General features: G+C 42.9%; 2 protein-coding genes across 2 annotated transcripts; both read right to left on the reverse strand.

Annotated features, from left to right (window-relative positions):
- Positions 1–1,973: 1,973 nt before the first annotated feature.
- LOC135499430 (FMRFamide receptor-like) lies at positions 1,974–3,246 on the reverse strand. The gene has a single exon (XM_064790175.1). The coding sequence runs from the start codon at positions 3,244–3,246 to the stop codon at positions 2,230–2,232; it is 1,017 nt and encodes a 338-aa protein (XP_064646245.1). The 3' UTR covers positions 1,974–2,229.
- A 1,169-nt stretch (positions 3,247–4,415) lies between these two features.
- On the reverse strand, positions 4,416–18,562 carry LOC135499784 (prolyl 4-hydroxylase subunit alpha-1-like). The gene is made up of 11 exons (XM_064790738.1): positions 16,417–18,562; positions 10,550–10,707; positions 9,728–10,089; positions 9,403–9,454; positions 8,761–8,912; positions 8,309–8,467; positions 7,948–7,997; positions 7,504–7,603; positions 6,940–7,035; positions 6,504–6,669; positions 4,416–6,310 (listed from the first exon to the last, which is right to left on the reverse strand). Exons 1-11 carry the CDS (start codon positions 16,920–16,922, stop codon positions 6,228–6,230), a joined length of 1,884 nt encoding a protein of 627 aa, XP_064646808.1. The 5' UTR covers positions 16,923–18,562; the 3' UTR covers positions 4,416–6,227.
- Positions 18,563–22,087: the final 3,525 nt, after the last annotated feature.

Consider the following 22,087-nt stretch of genomic DNA (forward strand, 5'->3'; position numbering starts at 1 on the left):
TATATTGCTGAGTGATATTATCGTGGGATTTAACACCGGTGAACTCCTCTGGCGATAGCTCTGTGTGGTGAAACAATAACTGTTCGTTTACTTGTCTCAGCGAAGAGACAGATACTCGTTGCGATTAAAGTGACATTTACTCAACGCCATCTTCAGTTAGTCAGTAGTGGCATTATTGACTCTGCCTGTGATTTTTCCAGCCTGTTAAAGAACCCTTCTGTTGAGAGGCGTTAACACAGTGATTTGTCCAGCCAGTTAAGTGGTATTCATACTCAGAGAGTTCTGCATTTCACTGCGCGGCATTTACCAGCTGATTTCTTGCGTGAAAGTGGCATTTGCTCTGCGAGGACGAACAAACCTGTAGGATCGGGAATGAAATCTAGTCGCATCAAGAACGAAGAAAATGGCATTCAATTATAGTTCAATGAGGTACGCAATGCTTTGATACAAGGGAACATTCATACAAACGAAACGCAGTACTTCTACATTTATTCCTAGAGATGATATTTGGCGAACATTTTGAAAGGAGACATTTGGAATGCTGGTTTCGAAGGACATGCTACCCGATTGAATTATCCATACTAGTTTTCTTGTTGATATTTCCAAATACTGCATATAGGGCCTATACGCGCTGATAAACAGTTCTCGACATTATGGCAAATGCTCATCCCGAGCCCATACCCGCCCCACCGCGGTACGAAGATATTAGTATCCACGGACCACGGGATGCGTTCATTCCTTCGCATTCACCTCCACCCGCGTACGACTCGGAAGAGGTACAATACGGACGAAGGCGGGGTAGCCAAGTCGGGCCACGAGATCAAGCAAGGAGAGGTCCAGGTCCATCAGCTCCTTTACTCGGAAGCGCCGAAACTTTGGTCATTACGATCGATGGACAGGAGTATTCGGACGGACGAGGACATCAGACGACATCCGAGACGAGTCGTCTTCTCGCGGGGGAAGGCGAGAGGCGGACCGAGCAACGCATTCTTGGGCGGTCCAGGCGATACGGAAGTGTGGACAATCCTCTCTACGAGCAATTATTGCACAGGTACTCCGCGACAAACTCTGCTATTTGTCGCTTAGTTGTGTTCCATATTTTTGCTGCCATTCTGTCGCTGTTCGCTGGACTTGGCAACGTGGTAGTGCCTTCGTCGTTTACTGTCTACTTTGGAGCAGTACACTTTGCGTGTGCTTTGCTTTTCCTAACTTGTTGCTTAGTCCTCCTGTGTTGCTTCAGTGGAAAGGTACATGTAACCTCGTTTAGGAATAAACTGACAACATTATGCGTTGTGCTTTCAGTTCTCGTAATGATAGCATCAGCATTTTCAACTGCTCAAGAATCGACGTACTTTTTGACTTGCAGGGATGGCACGAACTTATCGCAGGCGCAACTGAAATGCCCGGATGGTATAATCAACCCGCCTTCCGACTTTCAAAATATTATGCAACGAGTGATTATTCAGGGCATAGGGTGCTTTTTATTTGTGATATTTTCGATAACGTTCAGCATTCAAATGTGTTATATGGAGAGGTTCATGGTATATAGACGTGTAATCAACAACGTTTAAAGTCCAATGCCGCCGTTCGGAAAATTACTGGCGGGCCCGGAAAATAGAAATCCACTAACTAATACACAATGCCGTATAGTGCAGTTATTATGCATCCAAACTTGCTGAAAATTGGTATTCATAGTACTCGTATATCTACTTACACAACGACAATGCTGAACGTTGTTTCAAATACGGACATGGACCTTCGTGTTTTGTGCTTCGACAGTCGTATTAGTGCATCGAAACCTGCCTAATAAAAAAAAAACCGTAAAACATTTGTTCGTCAAGCCGATTGACAATAGACGTATAAATATCACTGGTTTTATTCGTCAGGGTTAGAAGTCTAGGCCCGGTTCACATTGATAAGTCCCTTCTGATTATATAAACTCTTTAATTTTACAAATTTTACTTATGTAACTGTTCTATTGTTTATTTCATTAACCAAATTTGGTCTCATTTTAGAAACAAGTACTCCTCTGTTTATGGCCGACAAATGCTTTCCGGGATTCCCTCCACTGTATCATACTACAGGATACAATTGTATATACGTGTATTTGATGATTCATTCTGTGTCTTGTAACATGTTCATGTCTACTCTTTCAAATCTGGCCCTGCTGTGTGAAGCAGACAAACATTTCTGTATCGGCGATAAATGAACAAAATGAATAAAACGAACCTATGATCGACTGTTCTCACCTCTTCTCCAGTCCCGAAACAAAGCGAAGACTTCCCGACGAAATTGCGTCCCACACGCACAATACAAAGGAAAATTAATCATATTATTAACATAACCAAGTAAATTTGTCACGGCCCACGAGAGATACTTTTGATAGAACCACTTGGGGCTGGTATCCCTGATTTGTCGGTAGGCGATATAACTTACAGATTTTGGCAGCGTCAGTAGGAGAAAAACTACACTGACGGTGGTAAGCATGTAGGTTATGCTCATCACCTGAGCGGATGCGATATCAGTTTTCTCTCCTCCGGAAGTCTGGAGCTCCTTGCGTCTGTTCTGCCTAGCGACGATTTGATAAACAATAGAACAGTTACAGGAGACAATGACTATAAAAGGCATGGCGGAATAGGCTAGAAAGTCCAACCAAAACCATACCGTCAGCCAGAAGTCATTTCTGTACGCTTGTGATGAGTAAGTGCAGGTCATTGATTCGTTTCTTTTGAAAAAGACAAACATGTGGGAATTCAGAGTGAAAAGAATTATGGAAATTGCAACCAAGACGACGCGTGTCCATTTTCTTGTACAAATGACATTGACCTTCAAAGGATAGGTCACAGAAATCCACCTTTCCACTGTCAACAAGGGTACGCTCCAGCTTGAATAATGTCGAGAAAAGTACGTGAAGAATATATGCAGCGGGCATGACACGTTTGTCAAGACTCGGAGATCTATGCGAAACGTATAAATCAGCCAGTGCCGAAGTAGACCTGTCAACAGGACGACCGTGTCGCTTACAGCAAGAACAATCAACAATATCCTGGTGGACGGTTTACCGAACTTCCGCCGGAGCAGGACGATTATGGTTAACGTATTGAAAAAGATGCCCGCTATGACCAAAACTGGTGAGATGTAAATCCAGAGTTTGACTTGAAGGCGCCATTCCCAAAAGTCATCGGCAGTTAAAGCTCTTGGCGTTGTGTTTGATGCTGATAACTGTACGAGGCTCGTCGATTCCATTATTGTTTCCTCCTTAATATTTTATAGGCGTTCACTTGTTGCTAAATTTGTAAATATACCGGTTAGGTAAAATTGGGGGGGGGGGGACTATAGCGGGGAGGCCAGCCCACAATACCTAACCGGATATTAATTAGGAATCTGACTGGCAAGGAAAAACCTACCGTCTGTAGCTCTTACATTTAGATATGATAAAACAAGGAGCGGACACGGAAAAGCCACGGTTACCATTCAATCAACGGATCCAGTCTTCGATCTCGCCACAATAACAAATATAAGGACAGAGGAGCATTTTCATCGACAGGGTATTAAGTTGAAAGAAAAAAAAAATGTTTTGAACGAGGTTGAACCTCTGGTTGAGGAAGTTCACCAGTTTTGACATTTAGATTACTAATTTGATTATTAGTGTCTTCTATTAGCCCAAGGAAGTTTTATAGTTTCGGTCGCCGCTGATACCGTAACCTAAAATCCGCCACAAATATATAGTTCCCATAACCGTGTTTACTGGAATAAACGCCGTGATCGGTATAGATTCTGTCTCCGCTTACGTATCCACACGAATAATAACTCAAATAATCTCATTCGTGCGTACCCCTAACCGGTTACAAAATCTGAACAAAAAGCCAAGTCTTGTCAGGTTGATAATAACTTCGTCTATGTCCGTATAGATATCTTTGTGTTGCATCATTAAATGTAACAAGTACATGTACGTGCGTAATCTTAAATTTGTAGTTTGGAATGTCTAAGAAAAATGCGGCATTAAAACAGAAAGGATTTTAACTGTGGTGTGAGCCTACTTACCATGAATATTCGTTAAATATCCTCATCCATGTGACCATTAACCCAAAAATGGCACTGGTAGGTAAAGGAACTTTCACCACTGACTGGTCGACTAGTTGCTTGCAGTCCGTGCACACCGTTCTACTACATGTATGACCAGCGGTCTTGGCAAAACCAAAACCACCCGACCAAAACCTGAGCAGGTTTTTCGCGGACAAGCCGATGAATCCGTAGGAATGGTTGTCATGCACAGATCAACCACGCGTCATCTAATCAAATTCCCGAATGCATGCACCTGTTCTGAAGCTCGGCTTTAGACTTCATGAGCAGAGGACGTCGACGTGTACAAAATACACCATAATCTGACGCGAAATAAAAACTAAAACAGTCTGTCCGTTCATGATTGCCGTTTTTGCACCTTTGGTACTATCAATCATGATTTGCATTAAATCACATTTAATTGCGCTCTGGGCGGAGTGTGTAGCGTAGAAGTTCTCTAGCGGCAGTCAATATGTCCTCAAGCTATATATCACCGTCGTCATAATATACAAGTCACTTAAACCAATTTTGTTTACAGCGCAAACAGCAATTACATGTATTACGTTTTTGGCAACAAAGCAGCAAAAAAAGAAAGGCCGGGTCTATTTGGCAAGCCGCTCGCCGAACATGCATCTTTTTTTGTCCTGTTGGGAGAGCCGCTTGCCAAACAGCACTAAAAAGCCACCCTGTTCGGCAAGCCGGTGTGCAAGGGATAGTAGTCCTAGGGCTGATAGTCCGTGTAACAATAGCCCGCATTGCTAAATGTTTTGGTTAGGGTTAGCGGTACAACAGATCATGCTGCCTAATTGGTCAAATACAATGCTACCGGACTATGAATCCAGGGGGACTATATCCGCTGTCACACCGGGCTTGCCCAAAAATACTGCCGGAGAGGTTACAACATGTTGGCCAATCAGAGAGTAGTGACGTCATATTCAAATTTATATGCGCATATTTAACAATGGCCGACTTCCCGCTCTCGATTCAATTTCTGTTACTAAACTCGGGTTTTGGTCAATAATCCATGAAGAAGCATGTACATGTACATGACTGTATGGATTTACGGAACGAATTTAGAATCCCCGATCACACCCCAAAAAAAGGTCATCGGTTGACTAACCAAGCACCACTATTCAATGGATTTATAGTTGAATGCGATCAAACTACGTGATTTCCGATCGGGGATTCTAAAGTTTAGCCGGATTGACAAAAAAAGTCATAAACGTGAATTAACTGATAAGCATGTTAAATGCATTAGTGTGCATTTCTAAAGGCGTTTCACTGTAACTCCAGTGTTGCTGACCGTGTTGCCACGAATGATAATGAGCTCCTGGATGGTTGAATATGCATGAGTTCGGCTCTCCATCTAGGGCAGAAAGTGAGCCGGGCTTGCCAAATAGTCACTTCCTTTCCAAAAAGAAAACAGGCATAGTGGCATGTTGGCGAATGGTATTTTTAGTGAAATACAAAAAATACGGTACCGTGTTCTATCGTCGCAGACGCGTACCTCTCGGACTACCTACAAGCAAATGTGATTGTTTATTATTTGTACGGTTTTTTCTTTAGACAAAAAACCCTTTGCTTACTCTGCCTATTATCAAATCATAGAAGTAAAATAGATATGTCCATAACTTGCAAAACCATTATGAGATGTACTTTCCTCAGTCTTTGTTTTGGTTGTGCTTCTCGGGTAACTCAACCACTCCGTAGCAGTGGCCCGTTGTTTGCTAATTGTGGCTTGCATGTATCAGGAGCGACAGCGTTTATACAGAGTATGATCATCAATTTTCATACATAGAATTATCTATTGAATCAAGTCTGCTCTTGACGTGTGCATAATAGCAATCAAATTCGTGTAATTTCTGAATGATACATGTACAGACAACTAATATATAAATTTAACAGTAAGTCATTTTTCGCGTGATAGAACATTTAGAACTTATCCGTTCCAGGCGAAGATCGTGCCACGACAAAATTCTGTCGTTGGTAACGAAAATAAAATAGTTTAGAATTGGGCCTACGGCAGCTGGCCAATCCTGAGCCATGCACCACGTTGGGCTTATATGGTATTGGGCCAATAGTCCTAGTGATAATGCCATGTCTTCATTATCAGATGGGGCAGCACCTTTGCTCTCGTACTGACTCGATTCTAGCTGTTGATGTATCTACCACTTGTCCCACAAGTCCACACTCAGGCTACCATATTTGGGAGGGTCGTTAACGTAGTCCTTGTGCACCCTGAAAGTAGCTGAAAAGAAGATGGAAGACTATAAGCCACAAGAGTCAACATGACATATTTGTCGAGGTTTTGGTCCGGGGATGGAGGGGGTGGCAGGACACCACTTTTCGTTCTAAAAGGCCCAAAATATGCATGCACGTCTGCCCTCTGCTCCCATTTCCCGCTAAACACGGTCCTTATTGCCTCAGATGACCTCACTCACCCGATTTTGATCCTAGTAAGATGGGACACTCTCCCCAGAGGAGTTTTCGGTCGACTTTACCGCTAGGCTTGGTGTTGTACCAGAATAAAGCTGATCCCATCTCGGGCTGGACGACTGTTTTCAACCAGGGGAAGACGACGCCGCCACCGACATCAACATTGCTCAACTGAAAGAGGAGGGTGAGGATTTCTGAACTTTGTCTAAAAACACTCAGGCCCAGGATGTGACGAACTAAATATACACTCAGGTTCTCGATACCTTTATCGGTAAAACAATCAGTCCTTAAAGGGTTGATTACGAGCTTTTTCGTGCCTCTGCATCCTGAAAAAATTAAATCTGCCCGGCGGTAAAGCCTTTCGTGTCAAATACATGTATTGCTTCTCAAGTTCAACCTGAAGGGGACGAGGTACATGTTTTTGGAAAAAATTCTGCTCACAAACACCATGAACGTGGAACTATTTCCTCCATGAAGTGCGATATCATCCAAGTCGATGAACGGTGACTTTGGGATCCCGGTTCCATAGTTAAACGCCTGAAAAAGCAATTTATATACATATAAAGTTAGATTTGAATGAGCGTGAACAAGGCGTAGCACATAGTGTCCCGAAAAATAAGGTGCGTGTGGTCCTATGATGGCTAGGTTCCACTGAGTGCAATTGTGAGAACACGTACGACACGGCTTTATTCCGAGCCATCAAAATCGTTTGCTTTGCGATGTTGCATAAACTGAGAGATTCACATAAAATCGCATTCAGTGGAAATCTAAACGTTTACATTGAATGCAACAATAACACGCGCGGCAGTCTTTTTTTATTTCACGCAGGATTGTACACAATGCATGCTCGCATGCGTTGGAAAGTTCATACAAAAGTACATGTACGCCAATCTCGCATTCAGTGTACCTCAGACTGCCCTTAAAGGGATACACCGTTCGTATCAACGGGTGGCATTCAATCGACATATTACAATTTATATTCTTAAAGTCAAATCTAACACTTACCATATACTTCGTTTCCGAAAGATCGTAGTCGATTTTCGTGAGTTGTTTAAACCGACTGTGCATCCTTTCCACGTGAATGTTATGGTTGTAGAGGTTAGCCCTGTAGTAAGAAAAACGGCAGTTGTTTACTCAATAAACTGCTTTCTGGGTTTCGTCGCTGCTTACTGGGTTTGATATGATATCGGAGGTTGATTCTTGTCGCAAACACCTGTAATGACCAGTGCAAACGAGAGACATGCGATATAAGAAACCTATCACCGAGGCGACAAAAATCTCTATTTCGTGGTGTTCGACGTATCACATGTAACTCCAATAATAAGCACGATTTTATCCAGACGAACTTACAGCTTTGGATTTGAGGAATTTCCTTTGCCCATAAAATCTACAGATTTGTAGGCCTTCGCGTTTATAAAAGTGGATCCCGCAAATTGCAAGGCTACTTACCATTGTCTTTCCTTTGAATATCCTCTATTCGATATCACCGACTTGCGGAGCTGAAATATAGCATAATTGATTATGAGATGAAAACCTCCTTGAAATTCTGGATTTTATACATGTGTAGTTGTTGGTGTGGTCTTTCATTGGATCTTTATTACCGGGTGGCTTTAGAAAACATGGCAACGACCCCGGCATCGACTGGTGTTCGCTTGTGAGCCGGAGAGGGTAGGTTTCCACTGAATTCGATCCGCTTGAATCGCACATCGCTGAAAAACCTCTACGGGGTGCATGCGTTGACCGAAAAATCATAAAAGGTTTTTCAAAAGTTGAAAAGGCTTTATTTCAAAGAGTGATATCTTCAACTCACCAGCTTATCGACGCCCTCTAGTACATTGCCCGTGTGATTTAAACTGATTGCATTGTGGAACATAACGATCCTCGGGTTTTTCCGGAGAACTTCGACACGGACTTGGGTAAATGGATTGTTGTTTCCGTCCAGGTAAAAACAGGAGAGCCTTCTCACCGGCTGAAAGTCAAAATCGTGAACTAACGTGATGAAGTTCATGTACATAACATAGCGTGCACTCCACTTATTATGCTGACACTGTCACTGTGGTCCCAGCCACCGTAGTCCAGCGATACTGGTACTGGGCACGTGTCAAGGATTTTTTGCATTTTCTACATGGAGCTTAGGGTGTCCCGAGACATTTTTTAGGATTTCGAAGCCGTAGATTTCCGATAAACCACAGTATCCATGGGATCGATTGTTTGCTTTATAGTCCACGAAAAAAAGAACTTTGGTTGTCGAGAGCAACTCACCTGCTTAATTTTTCCACCGCAAAGGCCCTCATAGAGCCTAAAAAGTTTCGACTGGGGTTCTGTCGGTTTCAAGTCTTGTTCTGTATAACCACCATCACGCAGGACTCTCTCGTAAAACTTCAAATCGTTAACAGCGGTTTTGCTGTTTGGATCTGGAGGAAAAAGCTGGCTCTAACAATGTACGAATTCCCGTACTCTTTAAGAACAACCCGCAGGGTTGATTTTTGCATCTCTGCCTACAGTTGGTACACCACAAACTTTGCTTCTGTCAAAAAATCTGTTAACCAGTCTGAGGGGTCGATACTCAACATGGCCAAGCGCGTTAAATATCAGATAAAATGCTTCCAATCCAGCACGCCACCGGCAAAATGAATTCAAAATTTGACGTAGATCGTAAATATCGATGAATAAATCTAGTGACCATGCGATAAATAATGACGGAGATACAATTCAATTCAATTTCAATTTCAATTTCTTCTGTATTAATACCATTTGGTTATTACAGAGGTGAAGAAGCACGATAGGCAATGTACAGTGGGAAATGTACACATGGAAAAAGCTTTAAAAATTACATATTGTAACGTCATACACAAATCGTCGATGTGTTGCGTCACAGATGATGCCGTCGAACCGTTGACATACCGTGCTCCAGAGCCTTGGTGACGACCTCCACTGCTTTCTGCATGTGTTTCAGCTAGAAATATATAAACATGTAATATAGCATTATCAACTACAGGGAATGATGAATGACGCATTGCGCGTACAATGTGTGACATCCCGACCAATGAGCAGCAATATGATTTTCGTTACAATGCAACGGTAAATGTGAAAATCCGCGAAGTGAATACATGTACTTTAAATAATCGGATGAATTTAATTGGGACCGTTGTGTTGGGCGCTACAATTCTAGTGATCACGCCGAGATTTTTTTGGGTCAGGTTCGAGTTGTCATGTAGAATAGATTTACCTTGTAATAAACTGCTCCCAGTCCTCGGAACGCCACTTTCCTGATTGTTTCCAAGTTCTTATTCTTCTCGCTAGAGGCCGCCAGCTTTCCTGTCTCCTTTTCCCGCCCACATCCGGCGATTGCCCGCTCATACCACTGAATGGCGTAGTAATACTCTAACTTCTCTTCTGCAGCCAATGCGATGTCGTAGCACATGTCAGGGGTCAAAGGTTGGGTCTTGTTTCCCGCCACGACGCCATTTGCAATGTCGTCTGTCTTGAGGTCGAAGAGACGCTGGAGGTTGATTAGGTTAAAAGCGGCTTCGTCAAGGTCTTTTTTCGACGGCATGGCGGCGTTGAAATTAGTGAGTTTTTGGCTGACAGCTGAAAAAAATTGTTGAAATGTAGCAGCATATTGTGACCCATTTGTAAAGAAGTACCGTGCACGCCTTTTCCCTTGACTATGCTTTACCAATCCGTACTAAAATCAAAGGGACTGTCTGTGTCTTTTGTTTCTTGCTTGACGCTTATTCTCAGGACGTTTTTCAAGTTGACTGAAAGAAGGCATCCGTAGCTACAGCCGAGGCCTTTTACTCGATTACCATGCAACTGATCTTTGTATTTGAGGATGGAAAGGAAAAATGTCTCGAGATGTATTGGTAGATGTATTGGCAGTCTTAAGGTCCCTCCTGGTCAAGTCTCATTCTCTATGACTATTGTATGTTGACGGGTTCATGTACAGTTGTACTGAGACTCATGACATTCAATACATTAAAAGTGCAAAATAGAATCCTATGTCCATGGGGCAGTCTATTTACACTGCTACTAAAACATGGTAACTTACGTTGGCCACATATTTTCTCCTCCTGGAACTTTTCAACATATGGCCTCCATTTTTCTGTGAGTCGTTTCGTGAGGATGTAGAGGCCAACAGGGTTGGCAGTGTAGAATTCCCGGTTGTCTAATGCGTCTTGGTTCAGAGGCTCAGTCTCCTGAATGAAGCTGTGAGAGAAGAGAGAGAAAAATATCACCTGGTATCCATATATTATTGAACTTATCCCTGCATTCCTGTTGCCATTTCGGGATGAATGGAAGTTTTAGCATCTTTTCTGATATAATTCAGCATCCGAGCAAGTAAACAAGGCAGTATTTCTTGCTAACACACATACATTTATTTACGGCGTACTCAGGTCTCACTGTAAAATTCGCACTGGTCTCATTGAACAGATAGCAGCAGGTCAGTATACCACACACAGAAGTTGTAATAAACATCGTGAAGTCTTTTCCCGTGCAATTTTGCTACACGACGAATGGTATACATATACATGTACATCTCAAGGCAAATTCAGTAAGGTGAACTGTGTCTAATCAATCTCCTTTCTCACGTTCATCAAACTGTTTTAAAGTTCATATCATATATCATATCCGTTTGATGTATATATGTGAGTACACAGCAGTGATTATGACGATTACATAATTGGAACACTCCGCATCCGAATCATCACGGACTAACGCAGACAATGAAGCTATAAAATTATACAAAATTGAGTAAATTACGCTCAAGAGACGGCAGTATTCATAGTTCTGTCAAGATAATCGTGACTTGTATACGTGATGGTCTCGCTATATTTTCGTTTCTTTCGTCGGCTGTGAAACACGGACCATTAGTCCGTCCACACTCACTCGTACATGTACTATGAATGCACAGAGGGAAGGCACACAGAGCACATGCTAAACCCTTATGTGGTACATGTATGTGTTGGTCAAAAACCTTTTGAAGTTTTCAGAGCAACCTTAATTTCGAGTGTACGTCGTCATATGAGGTGGTGCAATGCTCTGGGATTCACTGTCGCTTTTATGTCGATCAGCGGTCAGCCGAAACATCTAACATGTATTTATGACTCAATATGCTACTATTTTCTCCGATGCCGGATCTCCGTATTGCGTTTACCGAAACTTCAGCCCTGCTTTCTTTAGGATGGGGGTCAGGATGAACGAAGAGGGACGAAATGCCACTGCAAGATCAAGTAAACTATATGCCAGCGAGATACGGCGTTGGTGAAATCGTCCAATCTTATACTTCTTGAAGCTTGAATGACAAGTGATACCATTACAACCATGTCATCGAACCAGGATTGGGTATCACCCACAGGTACGATATCAGACAAGACCCCCGTAGAAACTATCCAGTATTCAAACTTGCTCCTGGCTCAAAGTATTGTCATGAATTGGGCTCCTATGTTCGTATCAATCGTTGGGATATTTGGAAATGTTGTTTCATTTTTGATCACCACGAGGAAAGAGTATCGTCACGTCAGTACATGCTTGTACATGTCTGCCATAGCTGTAGTTGATACGGTGTTCTTAATAGAGTATTTAGCCTACGCACCACTTTTCTTTGGTCTGAGATTTCCAAACTACCTTACTATGTGTCGGTGAGTACGGACAGTTTTAAAGGCCTGTGCCGTCAGTTAAAAATTCGAAATTTTCAATTGAACTTGAAATTTTGTTATTGCGTAAATAGGTACATGTAGTAAATTGTCTTTGTGTAGACAGATGTACATATCAAATTCATATGCATAACAACTGCACTTCGGCATTGTGAATAACTGCATTTCTATTTTCCTGGACCACTAGTAATTACGAGCGGTGTACCGAGTTTTTCTATACGGCATCTTTACTAATGACGTGTTTAAACTGCATGCAATATCGCGCAAGTTTGCATGTGCATGCATGCGATTTTTGCACTGTGCATGCTGCGCGGCGTACATTACAAATCACTGCTGCATGGAGATGTCACAATCGTGTAAGGGTACGTGTGCCAAACTTAAATCTTGCGATTACGCTTGCTCCGTTCGATTCAAACAAAATCGCGTTCAGTGGCGCGAAACCTACCAAGAGCGATTTTGTTTGAATGAGACAACGGCTGAAAAACGATAGACCATCGGGCCGAGAAACTTCACTTCCCAAAGGAAAACATTTCTTGACGGTAGGACACCCAAGAATGCAAAGTGTACAATAACCTTCCATCCTGAAGAAAAAGACTTCGCTTCTCCTACCCGCGCAGGGTCGGAGAACCGAACAATAACCGCTGGTTTCCACAGGATGAGTTCCTTCTGAACGTACAGGCCCACTAAGTTGTGTTCCATCCAAAGTATTATCACCCTCTCAACCCTTTTCCTTTTTCCTATTCAGGATAATTAACTTTTCACTGTATTCTAGCGGTACATCATCGAGACTCGCTTTAGCCGCAATGACTGTTGATCGCGCCTGCGCCGTCATGTTCCCCTTAAGAGCTAAATCCAAATGTACGGTGTCGCGGGCAAAGAAAGTTGTGACTTGGGTGGTGATCTTACCAATAGTTCTGAATGTCCACATGCTGTTTACCTACGAAATCAGAAGGACCGGTGAAGGTTTTGACACCTTTTTCCCAATAGTTAGCTTCAAAGAACATCCATGGGTCGAAGTAATCGTAGCAGTCTACCAGTCAACTGTCTCCTCGGTGATACCGTTCTCCGTTATCCTCATAGCTAATATTCTAATCCTCAAAGGTGTCAGGCGAGCAGACGCGAACAGAAACCAACTCGGGGAATCAGAAGACCAACGATCGGAAAACAAACATTTGACCAGGATGCTGCTATTGGTGTCCTTAGCTTTCATAGTCTGCTGTGCCCCGTACGCGCTCTACGAGATTTCTTTCAGAATTCCGGCAGTTGTGGCAGTTTTCGACTACAGCGATAACTACTGGGTACTGAGGGCAGGTCTTATCATGTGGACAGGCGCAATGATAACACAGATGAACCATGCTGTCAACTTTTACATTTATGTCCTCGGGGGAGGAAAGAAATGTAGGTCAGATGCAATGAATCTGTTCTGTATTCGTCGCAAGAGAGAGAAACTGTAAACTTCGCCGCAATTTGGCTGCTTGGAAGGAGCGAGTCTTGGCTAATTTGTATTGGCTATATTTCTGCGTTAAAAGATGCTGGGCTGTTTGCGCGAACTCGGACAGCTCATCCGAGTTGCCCAAGGATGTTTGATTTCGCCAAACTGCATAGCTGTTGCCGTGCACCTTCAATATCCGGAGTCATCCAAGTGGACTACTGGGGTTCTCGAAAACGAAAGTCCATGCAGAACTTGTTGAACGTGACGTAAAGGTTAAGGTGACGTACAATGTATTAGAATAATCGGTATGCCCCGTTAAGTCCTTTTTAGTTCCGCATACGATTCTCGCCGGCGGTATTTCCTGCATGACGCATTTCGATATTTACATAAACGCAGTAACGGTACCCTATCAACAGTTCTAGGAGTAGTACTCCAAGGATGACGAAACGAACTCGAATTTGCGTTAGCACGCGGGGTCGAAAAGGCCTTGAATTCCATCCTTACGCAATTCATCCTTCAGCGTAGCTCCTGCGCTGACGAAGGCCCCATCTCTGTATTGTATTTGCTATGTAATGCCTGTGCTTGAGGCTGTTTTTCAGGATAACTGTTTGGAGGATGCCATGCAAATTATTCCAGCGCTATCATTAGGGATGATCTGGCGATAACCAACAACCTCCTTGCGTAGGACCAGAAGTCAACATTTGATGACGTAGCTCCGTCCGAATAGAACTCGCTGCCAATGCCCCCTAATGGCGAGGCCGTATAATTTTATACAACGTTTAAGGCTCTCCAGCCACCCAAAAGTTGGTGACATGGTTAAAGTGATACCGGTACATAAAACTATTTTAGTTGATATAATTTTGTTTTAAACAACATCAATTAACTCTGCGGTGGCCCATAGAGGACATGCGTTTATTTTCAATATAATAGAAAATTTTTCTTTTTACAATGCGTTTTTTTTCTCTCGAATTACAACCGCCGTCGGATTTATTTCTCACCGCCGAAAAAACAATTTCCACCGCCGGGTAAAAAATAATAATTCCCACCACCGCCAAAGAAAATAATATCCACCGCGGTGGAAATTAATATCGACCGCGGTGGAAATTAATATCCACCGCGGTGGAAATTAATATCCACCGCGGTGGAAATAATATCCACCGCGGTGTCAATAACGAATTAGCTCCCGCGGTGGATATTATTTCCACCGCGGTGGATATTATTTCCACCGCGGTGGATATTAATTTCCACCGCGGTCGATATTAATTTCCACCGCGGTGGATATTATTTTCTTTGGCGGTGGTGGGAATTATCATTTTTTACCCGGCGGTGGAAATTAGTTTTTCGGCGGTGAGAAATAAATCCGACGGCGGTTGTAATTCGAGAGAAAAAAAACGTATTGTAAAAAGAAAAATATTCTATTATATTGAAAATAAACGCATGTTCTCTATGGGCCACCGTATAACTCCCAATCGGCGCATGAATAATCGATGCTATATTGTAAACGGTATAGTCAGTCGTACTTAACTTACATCATCGCCATACAGACGGAATGCATCCACAGCAGTTCTGATGGCTGTTGAACAGCACGTGTTGCATGCAGCCAGGGGTCAATAGTTTACATTGATTGAAGCATTTCAAAGCACTACCGAATAATCGTCATGTATTCAACAATGAGAAATCACAGATTTTTCATTGTTATTGGCGATGCCATTCGATTTTACGGAAGGGGTGCGATGAGGTATAAATGAATGATATGACTAAAGTCGGTGATTGATATCACTGAAGATGACTACGCTGAAGACAGAGACACTTCCTCCAGGGGGCGATTGGAGATACATATAGCTCCAAGTCCAGCTTTAATGATGAAGGTGTCATAAAAACATATAGATGTACTTGATTAAAGTCACGTTGTTCTATACGTAGGTTACTCCCCATCACCAAGAATGAATAGACTATCAGAAGGGGTGCATGCAAAAACAGCCCAAGTCTGACTTGGGCTGTTTTTGCATGGTGGCACCGTCCCCTATCCACCAATAATATGGTTTGCCTACAGGTGCTGCCCTCTTCTGCCAAAAAATGAAGGCAAAGATGGTGATCTGGTGCAAAAATGACCTACGTCTGACTCAGTTTTTTGGCTCTCCTGGAAAATGGTAAAAAGTGACTTAGGCTGTTTTTGCATGCACCCCTGGATCTTCAGAAAGGCAAAACTGTATTTTTAAAAAAGGGCAGCCCTGGCAGGTTTTTCGGAATTCAGATAATGATGTAATGATGTAATGATAATGATAATGATAGTGATGTAATGATGTTACTTTGATGTAACATTAAAACTCAGACGAACCAAATAATATCAAAGCCTCTAAATGTAGTTTTCAATGGTGTATTTATTTCGTATGCTTTATGTCATTCGGAATATTATTTGATTAGTATTTTAAAGGGGGCCTATGTTACATGTAATTTTAATTTTAATGCCTATAGTCCTTTTAATGCCTATTTAATGCCTATAGTCCTCCTTTAACATAGCCAACCTTTTTAAAAGGTTGGCTATGTTAAAGGAGTTGGCTATGTTAAAGGAGGACTATAGGCAGGAGCAGAGGGGCTAATTTGGCCATCTTTAGGTGACTAATAGAGAGACCCCTATGGGCGACTTTGTGTAACTTTATCTTGCCTGCCTAGCTGCTGCCTATATTGTCCCATTTAAGACGTATGGAAGACAACTTTAAAGCAAATGCAGTAATACATTTAACTGCATTAACAGATTTCCACAATATGATGAAGATGCCCGATTTTGATACTTGAATAAAGATGGCTTGGTTCATTATATGCACTTACTGTTTCACCTCAGTCGAGTTAAAATTATGCTCCTCCTTTTCGTCATGTAACAAGTCCTCCCATCGCATAATTAGTTTAAACATATATATCAATTCCGTCTCTATCATCAACAGTCTCCGATGATGAAATGCGGATGGTGCGAGTTCGGCCTCTGGTGCAACAAAAATCGGAAAAATTAACGAAAATACAAATATCTGGCAAAAACTTTGGATCCTTATCGGCGCCATCTTGTTTAATGACCCACGTAACATGTGCACAGATTTATACCAATCTTGGTCAAACCTCCAAGCAGCTGCTGCGATCGATTTTTGCATGTATTGGAGAACCATTGTGCGTTCTAGAAGCCAAATTGTGTGATTTGGCCAGAATGTGTTGCGACATCTGGCAAGCGTCAGCGTCATGCGCTGGTGTCTTTTACGGGTCGATTTTTGCGACCACGTTTTTCCGAGGGATGTGGAGCAGGCTCCATAGTTTAAAGTGACTGTGGAAAATTTTAGACGGGTCATACATGCAGGTCATGTATGCCTACGTCATCGCCTAATTTATATATATATAAATATAGTGTGCAATAGTGTGCAATAATGTTTACCACCAGCTGTTTTCAACACAGTAGGGGGTATAATTGTACCACTTAACCTATCACGTAGGCCTACATACATAAGTTAACCTTTCCCCCTCATCTCGTTCTAAAGGAATACCGAAGGTCTAGATATTAGCGTACCGACACCAAAGTTCAAATTTTGACAATTTTTGACCTCACAACATTAGCTCGCTTCTGTAGCTCAATCGGATTGTTCCCAAATAATACAAAGAAGCCGATTCTAAATCCTTCCGGGGGCAGTTCAATATGATGATCTTCCGGAAACTCTAGAACCACGCCAGAGCTATGATTTATCCCGTATACATTCTCCTGTGGAGTCTCCCGGTAGTATTCAACGGCGTCCAAATCTACTAACTCGCTCATGACGCCGGATTTTCTTGCCTGGAAGTTGCAAAGCATTGCGAACTTGTTCTCTTTACCAAATTGGCCCAAGTTGACAAGGGAGGCTTTGGCTTCTGTATCAATCCCGCAGGCAACGAATACTGCTATCACACTCAGGGAGATTCCTCTGATACCATTCTGAGGGAAGTGGTGGGTAGGACAAGGCCGTTGGTTAATTTCGATGGAGTCAACTCGTGGTTTGCCCCCGACATTACGGAGGAACACTTCAACAATGAACGGGCATGACCGAAGTCCAACACTGTGGACGAGATTCTTGCTCTCATTGACCGCCAGGGTGCGCTCTTCATGAGACATGGTTGACGGGATCATCTCCGAGTTGAACACTGTCGTGTCGGAAATGACGTCATCATCAACCTCAAATAAGTTGAAATTTCCATCTTTGTCAGCCCATCCTTCCACACAGTGCTGGGTGACGTCATCCCCCTCCACCAATTCCTCTGCTATCAACATGATCTTACTTGCCAATGGATATTCTGCTTTGTTCACCGCCATGCTAAAGATTATTTCGAAGAAGTTCACCACTTCCGAGAGCGTCTTCCGAAAGAACCGAAGAGCTGCCTCCATCTCCTTCTCGCTGTCGATCCTCCTCCCTCCGATGGTACACATCAAGCAGACCGGCTTTACCCAACAGGGGTATCGCATCTTTGACCTCCACTCCACGTCGTTGTTCAGGTCAATCCCCTCAAACCACAACTTCGGTTTCTCGCACAGTCTCGCGTAATACTTATGGTGACATAAGAAAACGGACTGCGGGGAAGGACCAGGAAGTCCACACCTTTCACTGACAATTGCAGCTAAGATCATATCAATATCGTGATATGCGGTCACTCCCGTAATGTTCTCTTTCTTCACGTATAGAACAGTCTCGTCAATAAATGCTGCCATGTTGACATCAATCTTCTGGCCATTGGTCAAGATGGGTTTCATCTTGCCCGGGCTGTTCGGATAGTCCCCAGTGATAAAATGGAAGTTGAAGTCGTCTCTGTGTTTGAACCATTCAAGCAGGCCGGTGGTGACTGCGTCTGTCCGCTGCTGACCAATAATTAGGATGTTTCTCTTCAACTTGTTGTCACCCATTTTCAACTTAACTGCAACAGTCGCGTTTTTACGATTAGTGCCACAAGTGGTATCTATTAAAATCCACAGATGTGTTCCCACCCAGTCGAAGCGACAAAATACCTTGTTTTCGACCCGCACTGGGGTTCAATAGTTCATTGCAAATTAAAGCAGCAACTGAAGCGTATATTCGCTGCGAATTATAGGGGCCTAATCGTGGGGTCTCGTAACATACTGTATACGTTGCATTTGCTGGCCACCACAAGAAGACCTGAATAGGCCTATATTACTCCTTTACATGTTTTAGGCATTCATAGATCAACTGCATTGTTCAGGGAATTAGGCCAAGGCCTGTGGGAAAAACTGACATAATAACACATTGATTTGAACACACGGGGCTTTATTGGAGAGCATTACCCTATCAATCTCACTCATCTAAATCTTCAAGAAAATGAAGATCATCTTGGGGATTATCAGCATCATCTTCAAAGTGTACCTCATCATTTTGATGAGGCGGATTTTCTTGATTGCCTTCAAGCCCATTCACTCTCCATGCTGTATTGATTGCTTCTGGGGCAAGTTGATACCATCTGAATTACAGCATCCCTGGTGATTTGTGGGGAACGACCATGAATGTCATTGTTCTCAATTTTCCACTCCTTCCATAGGCGTCTCGTTGTACATTTGAAGCTGCGGATGATGGTCAGATCCAAAGGTTGTACCAGTGAGGTACATCTCCCTGGTATCAGCCCTATGAACCCGGGAGCGTCCTCTACATGGTCACGCACTTGTTGATGCCGGTGCGCTGGGAACATGTCCCAAATTAGGAGGAATGGAAAGTTGTCTCCCACAAACGGTATGAGGCAATCATTTACCCAAGCAATCAGTGTCTGCCAACTTGCCCAGCCTGTTTGCGAGCCCGTTACCCGCACACCATCGGGGGCAGTTGCCCGAAGTCGAGCGATTTCTGGACCATCATCGCGCAGACCCTTGAAAATTATACTTGCAGGGAGTTTTCTCCCACACGCAGTCATCGCTAAAGTCACCGTACACCCTAATTTTGCATTTCCTCGCGAAGTTCGTATGTCCACTTGTTTCAAACCTTGCAAAGAGTACGTGTACGTGGGTGCGATGTCCCAAAGAACAAAAGTTTCATACATGTTGACGATAATCTGTATTCCATTATCATTGATAATGTTTCGGACCTCATTTTGAAATTCTATTACCAACTCTGCAGCATTGAGCGGTATTGATGTAGAGTCTTTGCAAGTCTTCCTGTAGCTAATACCATGACAAGTCAAGAAACCTTGTAACCATCCACTTGATGCTGAAAATGGTATGAGATGAGGGCGCCGTTCCATCCAATGTTCTCTCTGTTCCTCAGGAAGATCGTGCCACCAAATGTTGAAGAACCGTTCACCCTGGAACATCAGGTCACTCCCAGCATTGGAAGACCATGTTCTCGAAGCTGCAGGAACCAATCATTTAAGAGTCTCTCTACCTCTGGCCATCTACCTCAAATGAGAGAGGAAAATCGTATGCGGGCCTACCAGCCCCCACCTACATTTCACCTCATTCACCTGATTCATTTCCCCGATGCACCAAGGTCACCAGGATAACTAACCTGTGCCATCAATTCCATGTTGCCTTAGCCTTTGCATCTGTCGCAATCTGTATGTGACGCGTTTTAAGTGACGCGCTGAGTGGAGCTGCTCCTTCTACCTCTCTTACAAACTTCACTTTTTTACCTAATTCAGTTTTAATTCATCATAAACAATTGTACCATCTTATTCGTGAACAACATAGGACCGTATTTACGATATCACATGCCGATGGGACCATTCTGGCTATGTTTTATTCTAGTTCTTCTTCTTGGACAAAGAACTGAGCCAGGACCTACAAAAGCCTCCATTAGTCCCGTGTACATTGTTGTACAGTATACATGTTTACACAGAATGGACAGTGCTAAAGTACACACCATGTTTATGCCAAGGGACTTGAAATCGTTTCGGACCAGTTCACATGTGTCAGTTTCAGACCAATTGAAAAAAGACGCTCATTGACCATGGTATTCATCGGTATAAGACCAGGAGATCAAAGAGGGCAGGAATTCGTCTAAGTGCATTACGACCACGAGCCATTCAATCGAAAACAAATCCAGCTAACCTTATCCAAGTTCCAATAATGCCAGAAAGGAAATGTGTCCAGGCAAAGGTAATTCTTTTGAATGCCAGATCAGTACGTAACAAAGCCATTCAAATCAGTGAGCATATCATTGAGCAAGGTGCTGGGCCCTGTTGTTCAAAAGAAGTTAAATTTCATTGATGTTAAGTTAAATATCAACGTTAAATTCCTTAACTTGGCGTTAGCTAACTTGGCGTTAAATTTGGGTTGTTCAAAACAACATTGGGGTAAACTAACGCTAATGTTAGTAAATATTGCATCTTGGTTCACTGATGTTAGTTGCCATGGTAGGTATAGGTAATCAAGTTAAAGATAACGTTAGATTTAACTTAGGGTTTTAGGTAAGTTAAATCTAACGTTAAAGATAACGCCAATGTTAGGCTAATATTGTTTGAACAACTCAAAATAAAACTTGACGTTATCTTAACGCCAAGTCAGGAATTTTAACGTTAAGTTACCTTTAAAAATGTATTTCTTCTTTTGAACAACCGGGCCCAGATCTTGCATTTTTCTCTGAGACTTGGCTTCAGGAGCAATTAGACAATTCAATCACTAAGCAGCTGACCCCAGAAGGTTTCTCGTTTATCAATAGTCCACGAATCAAAGGGAGAGGTGGTGGTTTAGGACTCTGTTACCGTGACAGTCTGAAAGTGACACAGAGGAAGTTACCGACACCATTCGTGACGTTTGAATGCTCAAAATAATTGATTTGATCGGACCCTACACCACTGCTTTGTGTCGTGATCTATTGTCCTCCGTCTCGTAAACACACGGTCAACAACTTCCTTGATGAATTTGAGCAGTTGGTGACTGAGATATCTGTGGCTAAGGAACGGCTGTTGATCCTCGGGGACTTTAATATACATGTAGACAAGGACCTTCCCGAGGTGAGACGGTTTAAGGATATTCTTCACTCTCACAATCTTTCGCAACTTGTGACGTCGCCAACCCATAAGCATGGGCACACCCTAGACCTGGTGATAGTCAGGGATGAGGACAGAATTGTGAATGATGTCACGGTTTGCAATCACGAGTTGTCAGACCACCTCACCATTGGAATGGTGCTTAGTGTCTCCAAGGTCAATGTCGAACTTGTGAAGTCTTATCGCAAATAGCGATCCGTCAGTCCAAAAGAATTGGGAAGTGAGATCTGTGCAGAATTTGCCAAGTGTAAACCAAGGAATGCAGTGAATGAAACGGCAGAAACGTTAAACAACGCAATTGTGTCAACTCTTGATCGAAAGGCACCCCTTAAAACGCAACGTATAACAGCAAGACCCAATAATCCTTGGTTCAGTGAGAACATCGCCATAGCTCGGAATCTTCGGAGGCAGCTAGAGAGAAAATGGTTTTCATCCAAACTCGAGATTCACAGACAAATGTTTGTGGCACAACGGGAGTGTGTCGTCAATCTTATCCGAAATGCAA

This window comes from Lineus longissimus, chromosome 15 (genome assembly GCF_910592395.1).
Source record: "Lineus longissimus chromosome 15, tnLinLong1.2, whole genome shotgun sequence".
Classification (NCBI taxonomy): domain Eukaryota; kingdom Metazoa; phylum Nemertea; class Pilidiophora; order Heteronemertea; family Lineidae; genus Lineus; species Lineus longissimus.

What these genes read in the sequence shown, in the direction of transcription:
- LOC135499430 (XM_064790175.1), bottom strand. Translation starts at nt 3,246, where the DNA reads ATGGAATCGACGAGCCTCGTACAGTTATCAGCATCAAACACAACGCCA.
- LOC135499784 (XM_064790738.1), bottom strand. Translation starts at nt 16,922, where the DNA reads ATGACCCGTCTAAAATTTTCCACAGTCACTTTAAACTATGGAGCCTGC. An exon ending in AACTCGACTGAGGTGAAACA is followed by an intron (nt 10,708 to 16,416) that starts GTAAGTGCATAT and finishes CTTCTCTCACAG; the next exon opens with CTTCATTCAGGAGACTGAGC. An exon ending in GGAGAAAATATGTGGCCAAC is followed by an intron (nt 10,090 to 10,549) that starts GTAAGTTACCAT and finishes AATTTTTTTCAG; the next exon opens with CTGTCAGCCAAAAACTCACT.